The sequence below is a fragment of the Cryptotermes secundus genome, unplaced genomic scaffold (genome assembly GCF_002891405.2).
Source record: "Cryptotermes secundus unplaced genomic scaffold, Csec_1.0 scaffold697, whole genome shotgun sequence".
NCBI classification, from domain to species: Eukaryota; Metazoa; Arthropoda; class Insecta; order Blattodea; family Kalotermitidae; genus Cryptotermes; species Cryptotermes secundus.
This window is the reverse complement of record NW_019724753.1, coordinates 977,269-989,174: the sequence shown is the minus strand read 5'-3', so window position 1 is coordinate 989,174 and position 11,906 is coordinate 977,269. Positions and strand designations below refer to the sequence as shown.

At 37.5% G+C, this 11,906-nt stretch overlaps 1 protein-coding gene across 3 annotated transcripts in view; it reads left to right on the top strand.

Annotated features, from left to right (window-relative positions):
• The window catches only part of LOC111862925 (pre-mRNA-processing-splicing factor 8), a 68,939-nt gene that overhangs the window by 7,143 nt on the left and 49,890 nt on the right, over positions 1 to 11,906 (top strand). For all 3 annotated transcript variants that reach the window (XM_023848791.2, XM_023848790.2, XM_023848789.2), the window contains exons 3-5: positions 9,456 to 9,624; positions 10,382 to 10,546; positions 11,087 to 11,302. In XM_023848791.2, coding sequence (XP_023704559.1) covers positions 9,456 to 9,624; positions 10,382 to 10,546; positions 11,087 to 11,302 — 550 coding nt within the window. The remainder of the gene's footprint in view (positions 1 to 9,455; positions 9,625 to 10,381; positions 10,547 to 11,086; positions 11,303 to 11,906) is intronic.

Sequence of the window (11,906 nt, the reverse complement as noted above, 5' to 3'; positions counted from 1 at the left end):
TATACATGTAGAAAATTTGATTATCTTTCAGGTTGTAAGATTTGAGGCTTTCACGGCGGTGACTATGAAGAAAGCAGTCTTCTGGGATTTGGCACCGTGTATATGTGGTGTTAACCGACGTTTCGGAGACTGCTTTACCGTGTCTCACGGTGTTGTCGCTTGCAGATTTACCTATACTTCTTCAACCCTGAAGATGGGGGCGATACGTTCCTCCGAAACGTTGGTTAACACCACATATACACGGTGCCAAATCCCAGAAGACTGCTTTCTTCATCTTTCAGGTTGTTTTTAGTTCATATTTCTTTGTTGCATAGAACAGAAAATATGTATTTTTTTCCTGAAAGTTTGCAATGTTAAAGACTTAGGGCAATTTAAATTCTGCTTGCAGAGGGCTGCCGGCAATTTAATAGTCCGTATGTTAAATATTAATCCAAAAGTCAGTTGACTTTCAATGAACTATAAATTGATATGTCCCAGAAGATAGTACTCTTCGTAACTACTGCTGTGAGAACCTCAGATCCCACATAGTTATCTCTCTTCTTAGCAAAACATCTGACTTATTAATTCCAGGGAAAAGGATCAATCTTGAGAAGCTAATAGTCTATCAGTTACTCAGATAATTCACAGCATTTTATTACAGCTGAAGATTCATTACCACGGTCACAAGAGCCTGCCACTTGTCCTTATCCTGAACCAAAGTAATGCAGTCCCCCTTCACACAGATATGACCACTCCAGCTTGGAAAATAGATTTTAAATTTTGTTTACGGTACAGAAATTTCAGATTTGCCATGCTCTGTCTAATCTGTAACATAGTTCTTGTTTTGTTTCTGGATATAGGCCTGACAAATGTAGTTAAGAATGTAGTTAAGCGCACAGTCATATTAAATAATGAATTATGGGAGGAAATTTATTTGTTAAAGAATGTAAATGAACTATATTGGCTATTTATAAATAAGTTTTTAATATTATTTTAGTAGAATGTTTCCATTGAAACTAACAATGAAGAGAGATATTAAGAATAATTCATGGATGTATAAAGGAATAAATGTTTTATGTCAGAAAATGAGGTTTTCAAAAAATCTAAAGCATAGGATGTCATTGTCAAGGGATGCACTGAGTTATGTTAAAATAGCGGCCTCCGTAGTCTAGGGGTAACGTTCCCACCTCATGACTCAAGGTACGCAGGTTCAAACCTGGTGGAGGTCGTGGAATTTTTAAAGGTGGAAAAATTCAGGGAACAAGTCCTCCGGGAGGGACTTTAAGCTGTGGGTCCCATGTCGTAGCTTTACGGCACGTAAAAGAACCTCATGCCTCAAGGAGGCCTCTGAGCCAAATTATTAAGGACATTTCCCGCCCAACAATAGTCTCTAACGCCTCTAGTAGATGGGGGAAGCATCTAGATACCGCTGAGCCAGTAGAGGCCGTACTCGCTGGCTGAGTCGAGACTGGTGGAACGCACCAGTCTCGGTAGGGTATAGAGACTGGTAGAATATCACAGGGGGACATACAATAGACCACTGGTCACGGTGCATGGGGAAACCCACCCCCTCCAATAATAATAATAATATGTCAAAATATATAACAGAGTTTATAAACGAGTTATCTCTGAAGCTAAAAAAGGACATAATGACAAACAAATACTGTGTGCATCAAACCCATCTAAAATGATGTATCAGTTAATTAACTAAAGAATGGGAAATTCAGGGAAATTATATCAGGACATTTGGTTACAAAATAATATAAAGAGAATAACTCACCCTCAGAAGGTGGCAAAGTAAAAAGTAAGTAAAAGTACCCTGTAACAGGCAGTGAGGCCTATAGGGTTGTGTGGTGTTGAGGTTCCCACATTTTTAGACAGTCGGCTCATAGATGGCCGTAAGGTTGTCAGCCTTATGTGCCGGCCGCCCTTTACCACCAAGAATATTCCTGGTGCTCATTTCTGTTAGAGGCTGAGTTGATCACAGAGCCATAGTGTGGCTGGAAGGATTAGGTAAATTGAAAAAATCTACCTCATTGGGATTTGATTCTGTGAGCTTCTGGCTTGTAGCATAGTGCCTCAACCAACTATGCTACTGCGTGCTCCTCTCAGAAGGTGGCAGATGCATTAAATTCTTATTTTATTAATGAATCCATAAATCAGGGTATATTTCCAGATTCACTGAAAATTGGAAAAATTCGGTCTGTTTATAAAATGGCTAGTAGACAAGAATTAGTAATTACAGACCTATATCTGTTATATCTGTATTCTCAAAAATCTTAGAAAAAATAGTATATCACAGATTGGTATCCTTTATTATTAAATTTAAGATTTTAATGGAAAATCACTGTGGGTTTCAGAAAAATTAGTCGACCATATCTGCATGTCTGTATTTTAATGGAAATGCTCAGGAAACATTGGACAGGTGGTCATTTGCAGTTGGTATATTCTTTGGTCTCACAAAAGCGTATGATGCTTTTGATCACTATATACTTCTTGAAAGGATTCTGACGATGGTGTATACACTACTTCTTGAAAAATTAGATCATCATGGAGTAAGAGGGAAAATGAATATTTGGTTAAAATCCTGTCTCACACTGCATTCGCTGCATGTAGAAATAACCTCTAATGACAATAAATATTCAATGAATAGGTATAATTGTACACTGAGGTATATGAAACTTGGAATACCTCAGGGTCTGTTTTTGTCCCACACCTGTTTTTATTATAAATAAATGATTTACCCCATCATATATCAAATAGAGGAGTGGTTCTTTTTGCAGATGATACCAATGTACTAGTAATAGATGAGTATAAAATTATGCCCCAAGAAAAAGTAAAAAGAGTGATGATCCAACTAGATTCTTTGTTTTCAAAAAATAACCTGACAAGACCAAAGCAATGCTATTCCAATTAAATAAATTGTATGACATGTCTGAGCCAGTGATTACCTTCAAAAATATAAAAATAAATTATACATCATAGTTCTGATTTTTAGGTATCAGTGTATCAGAAGTATGTCTAGTCTAGGTTCACTTGGCAGTGGCGGAAGAAATCTCAAAATATAAGTCAGATTTAGTGGGAGTACAGGACATCAGATGGTACGGAGGTGACATTGAACCAGCAGGTGAATATACTTTTTTTCTATGCAAAGGGGATTGACAATCATGAATTAGGTACAGGTTTTTTCATACATAAGAGAATTCTATCAGCAGTTAAGACGGTAGAGTTCATTAGTGATACGATGTTATATATAATACTGAAAGGTCGCTGGTGTGATATCATTGTTCTGAATGTTCATGCCCCAACAGAAGATAAAATTGATGATATAAAGGACAGGTTCTACGAAGAACTAGAACATGTATCTGATAAATTCCCGAAGTACCATAGGGAAATTTTGTTAGAAGATTTCAATGCCAAAGTAGGAAGGGAAGACATCTTCATACCAAAGATTGGGAATGAGAGTTTGTGTGAAATTAGTAATGATAATGGAGTTATAATAGTAAACTTTGCCACATAGAGAAATCTTACTGTCAAAAGAACACTGTTCCCACATCGTAACATCCATCAGGTCGACCATATTTTGATAGATAGGAGATGGCATTCAAGTATACTTGATGATCGATCATTCAGGGCAGCAGATTGTGATACTAACCACTACCTGGTGATGGAAAAAATTAGGGAAAGACTGGCAGTGAGCAAAGAAACAACATACAGTGGTCGTATGGAGAGGTGCAATCTCAAGAAATTAAACGTGGTAGAGGGTAAAGAGCAGTATCATGTTGAAATCTCAAATACTTGGACACTGAGGTGGATGTTAATGAAGCTTGGGAAACTATTAGAGAGAATATAAAAATTTCTGCCAAGGAGAGTCTAGGTCATTATGAACTGAAGAAGCATAAGCCATGGTTCGATGAAGGATGCTGAAAATTATTACACAAAGAAAACGAGCCAAATTGCAGTAGTTACAGGATCCAAGTGAAATAAATGGGGATAATCTGAGCAATATAAGACGTGAAACCACCAGGCATTTCAAGAATAAAAATGGGAATATCTGAAAGACAAAATTGATGAGCTTGCAATGAACAGCAAGAACAAGAAAATTAGAGACCTGTGTAGCGGAAAAATGACTTTTAAGATGTGTTACCAACCTAGAAGTAACTTGGTGAAGGATGAGAATGGTGATCTGCCTGCAGATTGCCACAACATTTTGATTGGGTGGAAGAACTTGTTCTCTCAGATACTGAATGTACAAAGGGTCAGTAATGTTAGGCAGATAGAATTACATACAGCTGAGCTGTTAGTACCTGATCCTAGCCCTTTTGAGGTTGAAATTGCTATTGTGAAATTGAAAAGGTATAAATCAGCAGGTAGTGATCAAATTCTGGCAGAACTTATTCAAGCAGGAGCGAAATATTATGTTCTAAGATCCATAAGCTAATTCTATTTTGCATAAAGAAAAATTGCCTGACCAGTGGAAGTAGTCTAATATTGTATTAGTTCACAATAAGGATGGCTGCTGACTGTAGTAATTATCATGGGATATCACTGCTATCAACTTCATACAAAATTTTATCCAATATTCTGTCTCAAGGTTAAGTCCATACATAGATGAAATTATTGGGGATCATCAGTGTGGATTTTGACATAACAGATCAACTGCAGATCAGATAATTGCATTTGTCAGATACTGGAGAAAAAATGGGGGTACAATGAGACAGTATATCAGCTTATTGTCAACTTCAAGAAAGCCTGTAATTTAGTTAGGAATATTCTGATACAGCTTGTAGTACTCATGAAACTAGTGAGGCTGATTCAAATGTGTTTAAACAAAACGTATGGAAAAGTCCGTATAGGTAAACATTTGTCTGATAATTTTCCTATCTGGAATAGTCTGAAACAAGGAGATGCTTTATTGCCACTCCTTTTCAACTTTGCTTTAGATTATGCTATTAAGAAGGTCCAGGAAAGCCAGGTGGGACTGAAATTAATTGAATTGAATTTATTTACATTCTATAAATCCTAAGCAGGTTAGTACCTTTGGATACAGAACAAGTCAAAAGGTTACATACATAAGTACAGGCAATTTTAGCTTAAAAATTAATATAACTTAATTTTACATCATTCTCTATTTACATTGAAGTATTCATCTAAAGAGTAGAAGGAATGAGCATGTAGATAATTCTTTAACTCTGATTTAAACTTTTTAGTATCATTGCCCAAGTTTTTAATGATTTGTGGCAGATTGTTGAACACTTTTATGCCAGTAAAGTAGACTCCTTTTTGATATACTGATAAAGTTGATGAGGGTAGGTGGAAGTTATAAATGAGTATAAACGAGATACAACAGCTGTTGGTCTGTACTGATGATGATAAAAATAGATCCCATAAAGAAAATCACACAGACTTTAATTGACGGTAGTAAGGAGGTTGGTCTACAAGCAAACGCAGAGACAAGTAGGTATATGTTGCTGTCTTGTCACCAAAATGCAGAGCAAAATCATGACATAAAGATATGTAACAGATGTTTTGAAAATTTGGCACACTTCAGATATTTGGGAACCACAGTAACAAATCAAAACCTGATTGAGGAGGGAATTAAGAGGAGATTGAACTCGGTTAATGCTTGCTATCATTCAGTCCAGAACCTTTTGTGTTCATGTCTGCTGTCCAAAAACATAAAAATTAGAATATACAAAACTATAATTTTGCCTGTGGTTCTGTATGGATGTGAACCTTGGTCTCTGACATTAAGGGAGGAACACAGAATGAGGGTGTTTGAGAACAGGGTGTTGAGGAGAATATTTGTACCAAAGAGGGATGAAGAGACAGGAGGTTGGAGAAAACTGCATAATGAGGAACTTCATAACTTGTACTCTTCTCCAAAGATAATTAGAATGAGGATGATGAGGTAGGCAGGTCATGAAGCACGAATGGGTGAGAAAAGGAATGCATATAGGATATTGGTGGGAAAACCAGAAGGAAAGAGACAACTGGGAAGACCAAGGCGTAGGTGGGCGGAAAATAGTGAAATGGGTTTTAGAAAGATAAGATGGGATGGATTGGATTGATCTGGCTCAGGATAGGGACCAGTGGAGGGCTCTTGTGGACACAGTAATGAACCTTCAGGTTCCATAAAATGCTGGGAAATTCTTGAGTAACTGCACAGTTGGCATCTTCTCAAGAATTGTTGAGCTCCATGAGTGAGTGAGTGAGTGATAAAATAAATAATCTAAATTTGAGCTCACATATTCAGTCCTTGTGTCTAAAATTGAAGAAGGCATGTTACATTATTAAATCCTTGAAAGATTAGATGAGTTTCTTTATACTCAGGAATATTTACTTTGCCAAATTTCAGTCCTTAGTAAATTATGGTTTGATTTTTTACGGTGGAGAAAGTACTGAAAAGCAGTGAAAATACAAAAAGGGACACTTTGTTTAATGAAAGGTGTAAATAGCAGAACATCATGCAGACTTATTTTTAAGGAATTAAAGATTTTAACTGTTACCTCGTATATATTTGAGGTGTTGTCCTATTTTCACAAATATAGTTTATACTCTACGAGAAATTTAGATTTATATGAATATGATACTAGAAGGAAAGTTGATTTTCATGTGTCAAATTGTGACACATCCACTTTTAAGAGAAGTGTTATCAATATGGGTATTAAATTGTATAATACAGTGTTAATGCCTTCGGAATTAAGAGAATCAAATGGACGTAGGAAAGACTTTAAACATAGACTAAAATTATTTTTACCAGATCATCTGTTCTATACATTGTATGAGTTTCTTTTAGATTGACAGTAATAAGCATAGCAAACCCTCTATTCAGCAATTGAAATAGGTAACAAATGGTTACTTGTAGTACCTTAATGTGATCAGTGTTTGACATGGCCACATGTAGGACTTTTGATTTGTATGTATGTATCTATGTAAGAGGTGGGCCATAAAAACTGGCCCCTGCACTGCGACCTTCAATGATCTATTGTGCTTCCCCTTGGAGTAACCCTTTCTTAATCCTACACTTTTAATAAAGTGTAGGACCCTGATTATGGGGGCGTCATAAAAGTCACTTGGTTTCATAAAAAACTGACCTAAGTGACAAAATCTTAAATAACCTATGGCCTCACAATCACACAGGATGTGTGCGGTTGATTCGTTTTCCTGTTGGCACCTTTCACAAGTTGGGTTATCTGTCAGTCCCAACTTGAAAAGGTGTCCTTTCAGGTGGCAGTGTCCAGTAAGTAATCCTACCACCCATCTTAATTGATCTCTGTTTAATCTCAACAGATCCTTCCTTCTTCTGGCAGAGGGTCCTGCTATAAAACCCTTTGCCTGTCTGAATCCAATTATGGATTCCCAGTATTTTTTATGGTTTCTATTAGTCCAGTCCCTGATCGCGTTTTTGGCAACTCTAATTGAGATGCCTCAAGCTGGTTCAGGTCCTGTGAATGGCTGTTCAGATCCTGTTCTTGCTAGCTGATCTGCCGTTTCATTCCCAGCAACACACTCCTACTGAGATGCCGCAAGCTGGTTCAGGTCCTGTGAATTGCTGTTCAGATCCTGTTCTTGCCAGCTGATCTGCGGTTTCATTCCCTGCAATACTCTCCTACTGAGATACCGCAAGCTGGTTCAGGTTCTATGAAGAGCTGTTCAGATCCTGTTCTTGCCAGTTGATCTGCGGTTTCATTCCCTACAGTACTCCTACTGAGATGCTGAAAGCTGGTTCAGGTCCTGCGAACGGCTGTTCAGATCCTGTTCTTGCCAGCTGATCTGCGGTTTCATTCCCTGCAATACTCTCCTACTGAGATACCGCAAGCTGGTTCAGGTTCTATGAAGAGCTGTTCAGATCCTGTTCTTGCCAGTTGATCTGCGATTTCATTCCCTACAATACTCTCCTACTGAGATGCCACAAGCTGGTTCAGATCCTATTCTTCCCAGCCGATCTGCAGTTGCATTCCCTACAATACCCTCATGATCTGTCACCCATATCAGTTGTACTCTGTTATGTGTGGCCAGTTGTGTGGGGGATTGATGGCAGTCCGAAACCAATTTTGAAGTGATTTGGTGTGTACCAAGTGCTTCAATTGCAGCTTGACTCTTTGATAGGATATAGATGTTCCCATTTCTATAGTTCCTATCTAAATTCTCAACTGCGTATGCCTTAATGGCATACACCTCTGCTTGGAATACTGTTGTGTACTGACCAAGGCTGAATGTATGTTTCCACCTCGTTCCATCACAATTCACCCCAGGTCAAGTGCCTTTATTTGTCTTGGAACCATCTGTATACCAGATTAGTCCCCCCTATCTATCAGGTTGAAACCCCTCTTTCCATTCACTTCTATCAGGAAATCTGATCGCAAAGGGTCTATCATAAACATGTTTCGGTAGCGTTTTATCAGATCCCATGTGTAGGATGGGTTCTTTGTTCATGTCCCGAGTCACGTATGCATGTCCAAAACCTTCAGATTTAGGTCTCCATTAATCATTGCAGTGTAATCTGTAATTTCCTAAATTGGCCTCTGCTTCCATCTGCAAATGCAATGGAAGGGGTCGTAGTAGGATTTCCATTGCAGCTGTTGGAGCTGTTCTCATTGCTCCTGTAATTCCCAAGCAGGCCATCCTTTTCAGTTTGCTAAGTTCTGCCTTACTTGTTTTGCGTTTGACTGTAGGCCACCGTATAGTGGTGGCATAGGTGATTGTGGGTGTTATCACTGCAGTGTATATCCAATATGCCACCCTTGGTGTCAGTCCCCAAGTCTTCCCAAACGTGCCTCTGCATGTAGGACTTTTGATTTACTGTAATACCCTTAAAATTCTCTCAGTGAACTCTTAAGGTTAACAGAACTAGTATGATAGGCATTTTTTTAAATCAGCTTGCATTTTTTATTGATGTATTATATCTAATTTGTTTGTTTATGTGGTTTTGATAGTGTATGTTATTTTAATTGTAGGTTTAACCATGTCAAGAGTAATTATATTTTTTTTTTCTTTGCACTACAACCCCAGTGGGCCTAGGCCTACCTCCATGAACTTTGTTCACTTCGGTTTTTCTAGATCTTACACAGTAGGACTCCTTGGGCGAGTCCCAAGGCCTCTACCTGTAGACAAACACAGAAAAAGCACACAAACATCCGTGCCCTCGGTGGGATTCGAACCCACGATCCCGGTTACCAAGAGAGCGAAGACAGTGCATGCCTTAGACCGCTCAGCTACCGTGACTGACAAGAGTAATTATATATTATTGACAAATTCTAATCATTTAGACATTTGGGCAAAAGGATTTCAATAATGATGTATTTAATGCTGTGACTTGTTCAGGTGTTACTGTTGTAGCAGTTATGAATACAAATACAATGAATACATTTTGGTTTCTTTTATTGACCGTTTACTGGGGTAGCATTCTAAGAGAATGGATTGACAGATGTGTTTATGTTCAGTGTCAGTTATAATGGCTGTTAATTTTGTAGCACAAAAATGGCAGCAGCTGCAGTCCAAGAGGTTCTCAGAGAAGAGGAAATTTGGGTTTGTTGATGCCCAGAAAGAGGACATGCCTCCAGAACATATTCGTAAGATCATTCGTGATCATGGAGATATGAGCAGTAGAAAATACAGACATGATAAACGAGTCTATTTAGGGTATGTATCCAGACTAAATGATATATATACACGTGTTTGCATACTTTACATGGCTGCAGCATGTAGGTAGATTGTCATCTTGATTATTTTAGTGTTTTGTAGTGTGGATCTCCGAGACCACCAATCCCCTGTCTTCATTGAATGTGCAGCATATTGTGTGGATTTAACATGTTTTTGCTGACATTTTACCTATGCTTGGGTCAGGGAAAAATGAGCGTGGTGACTGGATTTCAAGCTGTCAGCCTCCTGCCCCACTCTAACTGTACTGCATATCTCCCTGCCTTTCTAGAAGGAAACAGTTCATCTTATTATTTATTGCTGTAATTATTATTGCCATCGATTTTTTAAAATGTAATAATTTTATAGTAAATATAATTTATTTTAATGAGATCAGATAACATGATTTGTCAGAGGAGAGTCATAAAAGTGCTAGTTGATGGTAGTGGGGGAGTGCAAACGTGATTTCACTAGATATGCAGTAAAAGTATTGAAACAAAATGGTTTCGCCGTGTTGTAAGAGACATATCTTACATATGGGTGACGTATTATTAGATTTTTTCAGAAACTGTACCTTCAGATTTGTTATTTTGGATATCAGTTCCATATCTTTCAATTAATTTGTAAGCAGATAGTTGGATGAATCTTCCTAAATGTTTGTTTCAGTTATTTGGATACAATGGAAAGTTCTGTTGCAGCTTTTTGTATTTGTTTTTATTGACACATAGTTTGCGTTTACATGCATTGCATTTTATTGCAGTGCATTGAAATATATGCCTCATGCAGTTATGAAACTCCTGGAGAACATGCCGATGCCTTGGGAACAGATTCGAGATGTGAAAGTGTTGTACCATATCACTGGAGCCATCACTTTCGTGAATGAGATTCCGTGGGTCATTGAACCTGTGTATATAGCACAGTGGGGGTGAGTAGTGTCCTTGCGCATGAGAATGAGGGGTTTGAACTTAAACATTTTTGATGTGCAGAAAACTTACATTTCATCAGTTTGCCTTGGTTGAGATCCAGACCTTTTTTCATCCATCCTTTAGAAACATAAGGATAATATCTTATAATACTATCCTGACATTCTTAAAACAGGCCACAGCTACAGTCTGAGTTATTGCTGTCATTGTACAGTTTGTGTATTTATGGTAGACCCCCAATTTGATGTTCCTTGATTTAAGGTTTTCACTCATTTAATGCTGACTGTCAGTGATCTGAAGTCCATAACGTCTCTGGGAGGTTTCCCATAAATTTTTCCACACTTTATTTTTTCATATGCATTGTTCTTCACAAAAAAATTAAATGTGATTTCACTGTATCCTGCCATATTATTAGACATTTAATAATCTGTATATTTTATACAGCCCATTTGAAGTGCATAAATTGTTACCACAGATTTCTCTTGTTGCATTTTTTTAATTTTTTCATTTACATGAACAGTATACTCTATGTTAAATTATAGCACAATGTGGATTATGATGCGCCGGGAGAAGCGAGATCGTCGGCACTTCAAGAGAATGCGTTTTCCTCCATTTGATGATGAGGAACCTCCTCTTGATTATGCTGATAATGTGTTGGATGTGGAACCCTTGGAAGCCATCCAGATTGAACTCGATCCAGACAAAGATGCATCAGTCTGCAAGTGGTTTTATGATCACAAGCCACTAGTGGGAAGCAAGTAAGTTTTTTTGTGACTTACATTTGCAGAAATGTGTGGCCATTATAGTTAGAGACTTATGTCTAATTTACACCATTCTCCAGTAAGATGCTTTTTCCTGAAATATTCATTATCACGGTCAAGTTCAACAGACCCTGTTGTCTGCTTATCCATGATGAATGAAAAATGAAGGCTGATGGAGTGTAACTGTCTCAGATTTATTTCTTAATATTTTAGCTCATCATTTTTTATTTCTCCACATATTTTGAACAGGAAATATCTTTTATGCACATTATATAATGTAAGGGACAGTATTTTATGTTTCATATGTTACATGATGGTAAGTAAGCTTTTCTGGAATGATTGCAGCAGTATGGGTAGGCACAGTGTCACACAGAAATTTCTGGTTAGGATGTTTATCATACTGGTGAATTGAGCCAGCATGTATTGATCCCTGATTATGGATATTTCAAAACAGAGGCTGTCCATAATTTTAGAATTGTTTCTAAGTATCTCCAGTATTGAACAATCATTTTTTTTTGTTTTGTTTTATGGCATATAATATATTAATGAACTTTTCCTACTAAAAGTATAATTGAAAATAGATTTTTTTTCTAGGGAAGTA